This window comes from Mobula birostris, chromosome 23 (assembly GCF_030028105.1).
Source record: "Mobula birostris isolate sMobBir1 chromosome 23, sMobBir1.hap1, whole genome shotgun sequence".
In the NCBI taxonomy this organism is placed as follows: Eukaryota; Metazoa; Chordata; class Chondrichthyes; order Myliobatiformes; family Myliobatidae; genus Mobula; species Mobula birostris.
Genome location: NC_092392.1, coordinates 15266441 through 15278512, shown reverse-complemented (window position 1 = coordinate 15278512; position 12072 = coordinate 15266441). Strand labels below are relative to the sequence as shown.

The window sequence follows — 12072 nt, the reverse complement described above, 5'->3', positions numbered from 1 at the left end:
CTAAAAGCCCTGCCCTCCACTCTCTCCACATCAATCCCAAGCTTACCATCAAATCTGCAGGCAAAGGACGTGCTGTCCTTATGTGGCGGACTTACCTCTAACTTGCTGAGGCCAGGCGGCAACTCTCAGACACCTCATCTTACCTACCCCTCGAAGAGGGCCCCATTCTGCACCATCAGAAAACGTCTCTGACACCATCACTGACCTCATCAAACCTGGAGAACTCCCATCCACTGCCAGCAGGGTCTTAGTTCCCTCCTCCTGCACTGCTCACTTCTACCTCTTACCCAAGATCCGCAAACCTAGCTGTCTGTGTAGGCCTATTGTCTCTGCCTGCTCCTGCCCCACTGAACTTGTGTCATCGTACCTCGACTCATTTCTATCCTCCTTGGTTCAGCCCCTTCCCATCTACACTTGCGACACTCCTCATGCTCTCAGCCTCCTCGCTAACTTTCAATTTCCTAGCCCCGACTGTCTCATTTTCACTATGGATGTCCAGACTTCTATCCCCAGTCAAAACACTCTGCTCCTTTCTCAATAAAAGTCAACCATTGCCCCTCCACCATACTCCAGCTGACAGAACTGGTTCTCATCTTCAACAATTTATCCTTCAGCTCTTCCCACTTTCACCAGGCTGGAGGGGTAGCCATGAGAACTTGCATGGGCCCCAGCTATGCCTGCATTTTTGTCCGCTACGTAGAACAGTGGTCCCCAACTACCGGACCGCAAAGCATGTCCTACTGGGCCGCGAGGAAACGATATGATTTGGTGATATGAAACGATATGAGTCAGCTGCACCTTTCCTCATTCCCTGTCACACACCATTGAACTTGAACGCACGCGAGGTTATCAGTGACCCAGGATGTGCAAAGGAATGGGCCCGTGACTCATTTGTGAATGTCCCCGGTGAATCATCCATGTCAGCGCGGGAAAAAGATCAACTCCTCGAGCTTGCAAATGACAGCGGGCTGAAAAGTATGTTTGACATAACATCTCTGCCAGCATTCTGGATCAAAGTCAAGCTGAATATCCTGAGATAGCCACGAAAGCACTGAAAATGTTGCTTCCATTTCCAACATCATATCAGTGCAAGGCAGAGTTTTCTGCAATGAATGCAATGAAAACTAAATTGCGGAACTGACTGGACATAAGGAAGCCCCTTCGAGTATCGCTGTCCCCCATCACCCCTCGATGGGACCATCTTGTTGCAGGAAAACAAGCCCAGGGCTCCCACTGATTAAGCGATATTGGTGTGTTGCAATGACTTTATATGTTCATACAGGGAAAATATGCACTGTGTGTTTAATATCCAAGCATTACTTAAAATGTTATGATGCTATTGACTTATAAGTGACTTAATTGACATCACTATGTTCATGCGAAGAAAATATGCGCTGTGTTTAATATTAAATTTGTTAGATAAACCCTTTTAGAAATTATTAGCCACTTATAAGTGACTTATAGTTGACTTATCACCTATATTCTGGTCGTGATTAACAGCGCCCGCCCCCCCCCCCCCCCCAGGTCAGCCGGTCCGCAAGAATATTGTCAATATTAAACCGGTCCCTGTTGCAAAAAGGGTTGGGAACCCCTTACGTAGAACAGTCCATGTTCCAAGCCTTCCTTGCTTGCTAACCCTACCCCTAATGCTAGTCCCTAACCCTAATCCTAGTCTCCCCAGCTCTTCTCTGCTTGATTAAAACTGCATTTAATGCACCCTTGCTGAGCCAGTCAACTTCAATAATTTTGTCTCCAACTTCCACCCTGCACATCTCTAAGACCTCCCTCCCCTTTCTGGATCTCTCTGGAGGCAAACTGTGACTGACATCTTCTATAAATGTACCAATTCCCATGGCTATCTTGACTATACCTCTTTCCTGTCTCCGTAAAATTGCTATTCCCTTTTCTCAGTTCCTTTGGCGCCACTGCATCTGTTCCCAGGATGAGGCTTTCCTTTCCAGGACATCAGAGATATCCTCCTCCTCCAAAGAATGGGGTTTTCCTTCCTCCACCATTGGTGCTGCCCTCACCCGCATCTCCTCCATTTCTTGGACATCCACGCTAACCCTATCTTCCCACCATCTTAAAAGTGATAAAGTCCCTCTTGTCCTTACCTACCATCCCATGAGCCTCCACATCCAACACATCATTTTATACAACTTCCACCATCTCCAAAGGAATCCTACCACTGAACACATCTTTACCTCCCCCTCACTCGCCACTTTCCACAGAGATCGCTCCTTCTGTGATTCCCTTGTCCATTTGTCCCTTCCTACTAATCTCCCTCTCAGCACTTATCACTGCAAGTGGCCAAAATGTTACACCTGCTTATTCACCTCCTCCCTCGCTTCCATTCAGAGCTCCAAATAGTCCTTGCAGGTGAGGCAACCCTTCACCTGTGAATCTGCTGAAGTTGCCTATTGTATCTGGTGCTGCTGATGCAGCCTCCTTTACATTGGTCAGACACATTTTAAATTGTGGGGCTGCTTCATCGAGCAACTCTGCTTCACCGGGCAAAAGCAGAACTTCCCAATTGCCTGACATTTTAATTCTGATTCCCATTCCCTTTCCAACTTGTCAATCCATAACCTCCTCTTGTTCCATGATGAAGCCACACTCAGGGTGGAGGAGCAACACCTGATTTTTCCTCTGGGGAGCCTCCAACCTGATGGCACAAATATTAATTTCTCCTTCCAGTAAAAAAAAATTCCCTCCCCCTCCTCTTCTATTTCCCACTCTGGCCTCTTACCTCTTCTCACCTGCCTATCACCTCCTCCTGATGTCCCCCTTCCTCCCTTTTCTCCTATGGTCCACTTTGCTACTAAATTGCTTCCTTTCCAGCTCTTTACATTTCCCACCCACCTGGCTTCACCTATCACCTTATAGCTATCCCTCTTCCCCTCGCCCCATCTTTATATTCTGGTGTCTTCCCCCTTCCTTTCCAGTCCTGAAGAAGGGTCTCAACCCAAAACATTAACTGTTTGTTCATTTCCATAGATGCTGCCTGCTTGTTGATGGGTTTTTTCAGGATCACTTGGCTCCCAAATTCTTCAGTGTGTTGATCCAAACATGAGTCAAAAGCTGAATTCCAGGGGTAGATAGGAATGACAGACTAGACATTAAGACTCCTTTTGACTAATTAGCTCTGACAAAGGGGGAAATGGGGGAAATTATAATTATGATTATGAATATGAAGGCACTGTCCCTTTTATTGTCATTTAGTAATGCATAAATTATGATTATGATTATGAGGACACGCAGTCCCCTTTTATTGTCATTTAGTAACGCATAAATGTTTCAATTACTAGAATCCTACCTTGCACAAAGAAAGATGGTTGTGGTTATTGGAGGTCAAACTATCTCAAACTCAATTCAGGTTGCCATAGTTTAGGAATGAGGTGAGGTTATAGAGGGGCATGGAAAGTAAGCATGGTAAGTCGTATGGGAATTTGATACAGCAGTACAAGATCATGCCTGGTTTGGATAAATGGGAAAGCTAATCCTACCACTGTGTCATTGAATCTTAGAACAAGTGGATGTTTGATATTTTGATCAAAAAGAAATAAATGCGAGAGAGAAAAACTTACCCAGGGAATAGCAATGGGAAAGATGGAAGCAATCAATCAGTGCCTTCAAAATGGAAGTGAATACAAACTTGAAAGAGAATTATTTATAGGTCAACCTGGAAAGAGCTGGTGTAGACTTGATTATCTATTTGTCACCTTCTATGCTGTAACACTTCTACGGGTACCCAACTACAGAGCTACGACTGTAAGAACTGAAGCTGAGAAAAGGTTACAAAGTTGGAATTGGAGGGTCAGCATTGTGCGGACCCAAAACTTGTGTTATTTTAGGGATGAAGGAGTAGCTGGTTCTCTAAAATGGAGTCTGAATTCCATGGTGGAAATAAATAAAATTTAGGAGCTTGGTGAGAAAGAGACTGAGGTATGATATTTCTGCTATAAAGAAGAATTCTGGGAAAAGTAGGGTTTAAGTGGAGGTGAGGTGACAGGAACATGAGTTGTAGCCCCTTTAAATGTTTGCCGACCAGGTCAAAAGATGCAGATGGAGAAACCAGTTAGTGGTAAAGTAGGGAGGAACTAGAGGGGAATGTTCTTAAACGGATTGCAAAGGGTGAACTCTTCTTCACCTGTAACAATAGAGATAGAAACTTAAATAAACCAGAGTGATTGATTGCTTTTTATTGTTGTACACACAAAATGTTATAAAAATAGTTTCCTCTCCTATCACCACACCTTTCATATTTCAACCTTTCCATTGAGCCATCGTTGTAGCAGTTACGTACAGGTGGCAGGAGTAGAAAAAGCTGCAGCAAATCAAATTTAATGAAAGGTCATCAAGAACTTGCAAAATAAGTGGCTTATCCTCGTATGGACTTTCACATGCTTAATCATACAGATGTTTCCATTAAGGCTTCATGTCGTACATAACACATAGATAATCAGTGGAGTGGATTCATATTATTGTTTCCACATATGACAGTCATTGATCTTTCCTGTCAGATATAATTTTATTTTTTGCTTTGAATATTAATCTAGAGCAGGTTTTTCATGTTCAGCTCTGTAGCTCAAATGATTTCATTCAGTTATATATTAATTTAATGAAGACCTTCAACATTTGAAACAACTTTTTGTTTTAATGGATTTTTTTTTACCACTGTTTCATTTTACATTTCAAATTTTTTAAAAACTTGAAAATCCAGTGGAAGATTGAGTAGAACAAGACATCAAGTTTAGAAATAGTCAGGTTAAAAAAGCCTAAGTAAGTGAGAATTGTGTAAAATAAATCATAAAGAACTGCAACCTGTGACCCCTGACATACTACGGTTATCGCTTAGAAACATATACACTATTGATGCAGCTCTAATTATAATTGCAGTTTGTATGAAAACAATTTAAGATAATTATGATTTCTTCAATTTTTTTCATCAACAAAATATAGTGCTGCTTTTTAAATTTTTTGATACTAAATGAATCAGTCATAGTTAAAGATTCAGTACACTTATTATTAAGTACTGTATATCTGGAATTCTAGCATTTGTAGAACTCTGATCATTACATTTTTAGTTACTTTCATCTTCGTCCTTTTTGGTGACTAAGAAGTTTCCTCGTTCATCATATCCGAACCATACAGGAGGATGGTCATCACTATATTCCAATTGCTGAATATTTGTTGTTGCTTTGACAGATTGCCTAAATTAGAGAAACAGAACATTTATTAGATGCAGTAAGCAAATTCTCAAGTGAAGATGCAGAATGCAAATTAAAAGGTGGCGGACAGGAAGGTAAGAAAGAATTGTATCTAGTGAAGCATATGTTTCATGCAGATCAGCACAGTTGCCCAAAAGTCCCATTGTGCTGGGTCGTAGTCTACTTGTTTCAATATTTAGCACAAAATTATGCTTATTGATGGATATAGGGCTTTTGCTATTGCCTTTTTACAGTTCCCACAATGAATGCAGATGAAGAGGAATACCACATTTTCCTTTCTCCTTCCATATCCAATCACCTTCAATGAAATATTCAACAAATATTTCCTTCAATAAAATATTAAAAGCTACTTATTGGATCAATAAATATTATTAAGACAGTTGGGCTTATGTAAGTTGCAAGACATTTTGTGCTGTGACTTACATCCAGAAGTACCTGTTTGAAGCTGGCCATTTTTTTTCCACGTAAAGCCCCTCCAGTGCAAATCCTGTCAGGTTTTAAATTTGTTTCCCAGAAATTAATCATTAATGCAATGGCTAAAAGATGAGTAAAATAGCATCTGTCAGCTGCCCTGTCTTATTCCCTAACAGGAGATCAAGTATCGTGCACTCTCTCGTTTGGACTTCTATGTTCAAAGTTCAAAGTAAATTTTATTATCAGAGTTCATTTGTATCACCACAACCAGCCCTAAGATTCATTTTCCTGCAAGAAAACTTAGCAAATCTAGAGGACAGTAACTATAACAGGATCAATGAAAGATCAACCAGAAGACAACAAACTCTGCAAATGCAAATATAAATAAGTAGCAATAAATAACTGATTATGGAAATTTTCCTAAACACATTTAACAAAATCTATCCCATCTAGTCCTTAGACGCTTGAATTCTTGCTTTGAGAGCCCTGAAGCAAAGGAAAAGGATGAGTATGATGAAGATATTGATCAGGTTGGTTGATAAATTGTAGACAATTGAAGGACATGAAGGTACAAAAACCATGTCCAGCATCTTTGTTATGGTGATGTAAGGTTTTTATTCACTGATACTCTTGTAGGTTTTACTCCCATTTCCAGGTAAGATAGCTGAAGCAGAGAAAATAGGAGCATGTGTACACCATTCAACTACCTGGGCCTGCTCCATCATTCAAACACAATTGTAGCTGACCTGTACCCTGTTCCTTATTTCAATGCCCAGTTCTCCATTTCCCTTGATCCCTTTGGCATTAAGGAATATATCTATCCACTTGTATATATTCAATAACATGATCTTAAGTACCTTCGGTAGTGCAGAATTTCACAAATTCGTCATCCTCTGGATGTAGAACGTTCTCACCTTGGTCCTAAAAGTGTGCTCTGTAACCTGAGGCTGTTCCCCCAGTTCTGTATTTTCCAGCTATCAGAAACATCTTCCTTGTACCTAGTATGACCAGTCCTGTTAGAATTTTATAGGTTTTTATGAGATTCCCTCTCATGCAATTCTATGCTCAAATGAACATAGGCCTAACCAACCCAATCTTATCATACACCAATGCTGCCATCCCAGAAATCTGTGCAGAAAACCTTTGTCATGCTCCCTCCTTGACAAGAATTTCCTTTCTCAGACAGACCAAAAATACAGACAGAATGTCATATTTTATCTCACCAAGACACAATCCACCTGCAGCAATACATCCCCACTCTTGACTTCAATTTCAAAACGTAGGCCAACATACTATCTGTTCTCCGAATTGCTTGCTACACCTAAATGCTTGCTTTCATAGTCTGGAGTACAAGAAGGCAATCAGGAGGCCTTAAAATAAAGCCATGAAATGACCTTGTCAAGCAGGATTAAATAGAATTCCAAGGCATTTTACATTTAAAACAAGACTGTAATTAGGGAGAGGCTAAGAACACTGAAGGACAAAGGATGGAATTTTTGCCTGAATCCAGAGAAAGTGGGCAAGGAATTAATAAAGTATGACAATGGGGAGGCTTGTGCACGTGATGGAAATTTATTAGGTACACCTGTACACCAAAGTTCAAAACTTAAAAGTAAAAGTATATATATATCTCACCATATACAACTCATAGATTCATTTTTTTGTGGGCAATCACAGTAAATACAGGAAACACAATAGAATCAATGAAAAAACACACCCAACCAAGTGGCTACACAGGTCGATAAGGTGGTTAAGAAGGCTTATAGAATGCTTGCTTTTTTTAGTCCAAAGATTGTGTTGCAACTTTATAAAACTTTGGTTAGGCCACATTTGGAGTATTGTGTACAGTTCTGGTCACCTGTCTGTAGAAAGTATGCCAAACTTTGGAGAGGGTGTAGAAGAGGTTTACCAGGATGCTACCTGGTTTAAAGGGCATGCGCTATCACGAAAGACCAGATAAACTTGGGTTGTTTTCTCAGGAGTATTGGAGGTTGAGGGGGGATCTGCTAGAAGTTTCCAAGATTTTCAGAGGCATAGATAGAGTGGACAGAGAGTATCTGTTTCCCAGGGTTGGAATGTCTAATACCAGAGGGCATGCATTGAAGGTGACAGGGGGGTAGATTCAAAGGGGATGTGAAGGGTAAGTTTTTTTTTACTCAGAGAGCCTTGGATGTCTGGAATGCACTGCTTAGTATGGTGGTAGAGGTAAATACCTCAGAGGCTTTTAAGAGATGTTTGGATAGGCATATGGATGCAAGGAAGATGGAGGGATATGGACATTGTGTAGGTAGGAGGGATCAGTGTTGGGGTGTTTTTGATTCGCTTTTTAGTTGGTTCACCACAACATAGTGGGCCAAATGGCCTGTTCTTGTGCTGTATAGTTCCATGTTCTATAACACTCATGTTATCGCAGCTAAAAAAAAGTATGACTATGACTATGACTACCTTTTTCCAATTTATTACCATTTTGTTTATATAGCCAAAGCAGATAACCTCACTTTAATCTATGATAATCTGCACCCACCAAGAGTCTAATTTACCTCTTTGTCCTTGTATCCTTCTCACAGCCTACACTTCTCCACCCACCCCCACCACTACCTCCTGTAACCCCTTCTTCTCCCTCAGTCTGGTACCATTTCCAGTCTGGAGATGTTACATTTATTTCCTCCATCCAAATAATTGAAATATATTTTTAAATGAAAAACCCCGTGCCTTTCAAAACTATATACTATATAACATTTGTTACCAAGCACTCATTTCACAGCAATACAATGCCAACTTATGATGTTAGCTGTGTACGTTAGTTGGCATTACAATTGGTTCAAATTTTCCTTCAATTCTTGTCTCTGAGTCCACTGGCTCATTTAAGAAGTTTGCACAATTGATGCACATTAATGAAGCAATGTTTGCAAGTGCTGATGTGTAAATCAGAAACACAAGAGGTTCTGCAGATGCTAGAAGTCCAGAACAACACACACACAAAATGCTGGAGGAACTCAGCAGGTCAGGCAGCACCTATGGAAATGCGTAACTAGCCAAAGTTTTGAATCAAGATCATTCTTCTGGACTTGAAATAGCAACTGTTTATTCATTTCCATAGATGCTGCCTGACCTGCTGAGTTCTTCCAGCATTTTGTGTGTGTTGTGCAAATTAGGGGACTCCATTTCTAAATCTCAAGTTTTGTAATTTCTCAACTTGTGCTTGTAACTGTTATTACAATGTCATTTCACTGATCAATTTTTTCCTTTCTTTGATTTTAAATGAAAATAGCAGAGTGAATGGTTCCCTATAATAATTGCTTCTTTCTTATGACAGAGGCATGTGGCACACTGCTTGGAGGCTTCAATGGATAATAGGTGATAGAACAAAGTTTAGAGGAGGGAAAGCAGAAATATTCATTAATACTGTGAATGGCATTTTTAAACATATTGGGAATTGTGGTAAAGAAAATTATAATAAAAAAATTAGACATTAGCTGTGAGCTAGAGATATTACCTTATCATGTAGGATTGGATGTGAGCATTGATAAGATGAAGGTATTCACAATGAAGGAGGCATCAATTTCTGTACATTGAATAGAATACTCATTTTGGGTAGTACAAGGAGAACTAAGCATACATATTAAAGACATATGTATGATGATAAACTTAGATGTTAGCAACTTTCAGAGTCATCACTTTCTGGAACATATTACTGAATCATGCGATGGGTTTGAATTTCCTCAGTGCTTTAAAAACAGCAGCTCAGCAATTTCCTGAGAGGAAAAGATTCGTAATTATGGATGGTAATATGAGGGTTAGCTGTGATTAGAAGGATATATGAATTCCTGTGGTGTCCTTGAATTCTTCTTTGTGATGTGAAATTAAAAAGAATATATTAGTTTTTGCTAAACTTGGCTCAAATATTGTTGTTCCTCCAAAGAGAAAGTATTACAGGATGAGGGTTGAATAATCAGATAAGTAGATAAGTAAGTCCATATTCATATACAACTTCAGAGATGGGTTTGCTGGACAAGATGGTTTCTTCCTTTCTATTTAATATTTGTCTGTTTCTTGGTCACTTTATGTCAGATCAGAATCAAGTTTATTATCACCGGCATATGACGTGAAATTTGTTAACTTAGCAACAGTTCAATGCAATACATAATACAGAAGAGAAAATAAGTAAATAAATAAACAAACAAAAAAAATAAACAAGTAAATTAATTACAGTATATGTATAGTGAATAGATTAAAAATGTGCAAGAAACAGAAATGCTGTATATTAAAAAAAGTGAGGTAGTGTCCAAGGGTTCAATGTCCGTTTAGGAATTGGGTGGCAGAGGGGAAGAAGCTGTTCCTGAATCGCTGAGTGTAAGCCTCCAAGCTTCTGTACTTCCTACCTGATGGTAATGGTGAGAAAAATGCATGCCCTGGGTGCTGGAGGTCCTTAATAATGGACGCTGCCTTTCTGAGACACCGCTCCTTGAAGATGTCCTGGGTACTTTGTAGGCTAGTACCCAAGGTGGAGCTGACTAGATTTACAACCCTCTGCAGCCTATTTGAACGTAATAATAAACTTCTCAAATTGCCTCCCTTAATAGCAGTTTACATAACAGCTAAGAGTTATTGCTGCATTGTAAAAAAACAAGTGCAAGTTACTATCACTTGTAGAATTTAATGCCCAGGCATGCACCAAACGAAGATCAGCCCTATCCCCTATTGTCATCCTGCTGTAGAAATCTGGAGAAAAATCTCCCTTAAGTATAAGGCTTGGCAGTTTAGATGGACTGCCAAAATATCACTATTTTTAGTAGAATGAACATAAAGAATGCTACAATACAGGAGCAACCATGAATGGAGGTAAAACTGAACTAATCCACTGACAGCTCCCATGCAAATCCTCCTCAAATTGATTAGGCTATCTCAATTGTAACCTCACTTGCTTATCAAGAATGGATTAAAGCTAGACTGAATTGGTTTACTATCTTTGGCTGCTGCATTCTGCTCAGCAATATTTCAGGCAAACTTTACAGGATATTCAAATAGTAAAGTCACCTAGCATTACTGGTGCCACCACACTGAATTGACAGAGGCCCACATAGTACAAATCTTAAGAGCTAAACAATTTCAGGAGACAGAACACCCAAAGGAAGTGATGCAAAATTATTTTCATACTGACTTGTAGGTCAAGTCAAGCAGGAGTGCAAAGCCTAGGTCCAAGAAGGAGTCTTTGGATTTTTGAATAGTTGGCCATACATTTTCTTTGGTTGTCATAGTCATTGCCTACAATTGAACCTATGTTAAATAAACAGCAAGCATCTGAGGGTCAATTTGTACATCCCACTCCTGTCTGCTTCTCCCAATGCCAGGTCTGCAAGTTTCAGGAAGGAAAAAGTGCTATATGGAATTTAAAAATCAGAATAACTCATACCACAAAGTGAGCATCTTGTGGGTTCTCACTATACTCCCACCCGTGGACTTTTCCTAACCCGTTGAGGTTGTTCCATCAATCAAACGAGTAATAGAACAACTTTGAGGGGTTAGGAGAGGTCAATGGCTTCCTGTTTGACATTGCAGTGTTTTGTATGTCACTTAAATAACTACCACAGAGTCCACTTTCCTCAGTCTGTTATCAAAAATACTTTCAAAAAGACTGTCTGTTTGACCCACACCCTTCCTCCACCCCTCCATATTTCCACTTTCAAAGTGCTCTGAGATCAGTTGCAGAAATAGATATTATTGTTTGTTGTTCCTTTCTGTGCCATATGGCACATCTGGTGGCAACCTTGTCATTTCTTTAGCATGTTTGCCTGTTTTCTTTTTGCGAGGCCATGTTGCTAACTCGACGTTCAACCCAGCACAGATTTGAACTCAGGACCACTCGCCTTGAAGTCCACTACACCACCGGCTGGCATTATTGTTTGCAATGCCCTTTTGTAGATTCGGCAACCAGTCAAACTCACAGAGATTCTATTTTCAAATTGGGTAATTATTTATTTTGATTTTGTTCTCTGAATGTATGTATAAGCACAAGTAAAACACAAGACTCAAATAACCCTTGCAAATATTATACTTACTTTGTGATTTGTGAGCAATACAGCATGTTGAGGATACGTAGCTTTTTGCAGCCTTTCTTTAAGAATTGAAATATTGAATCAGTAAGCTTGACACAACCTGAGATATCCAAGAAGTAAATATAATGGCAAACTCCAGCCAAGTATTGTATACTTAAGTCAGTAATCTGATGGATCAATAAACACAAAACAAAATATAAAATCTCATTTTGTAAATGCAGCATTTTGTTAAAACAGTCAGCACAAAACTACCCCAAGGGACTAATTTACTATGACTATTAGCCTAGGTTGTGTACTCATCTCTGACAATGAAAGATAGGGGGAGGGATTCAGTGTTAGAATCTTTGTTTGGTCATGGTATGATAGGTAAG

At 39.8% G+C, this 12072-nt stretch overlaps 1 protein-coding gene across 1 annotated transcript in view; it reads right to left on the bottom strand.

Annotated features, from left to right (window-relative positions):
• Positions 1-4201: 4201 nt before the first annotated feature.
• Positions 4202-12072, bottom strand: part of fbxl13 (F-box and leucine-rich repeat protein 13) — a 165365-nt gene continuing 157494 nt past the window's right edge. Inside the window, 2 exon segments of the mRNA XM_072241187.1 lie at positions 4202-5213; positions 11705-11868. Of these exon segments, the coding sequence (XP_072097288.1) occupies positions 5084-5213; positions 11705-11868 (294 nt within the window). The 3' untranslated portion in view covers positions 4202-5083.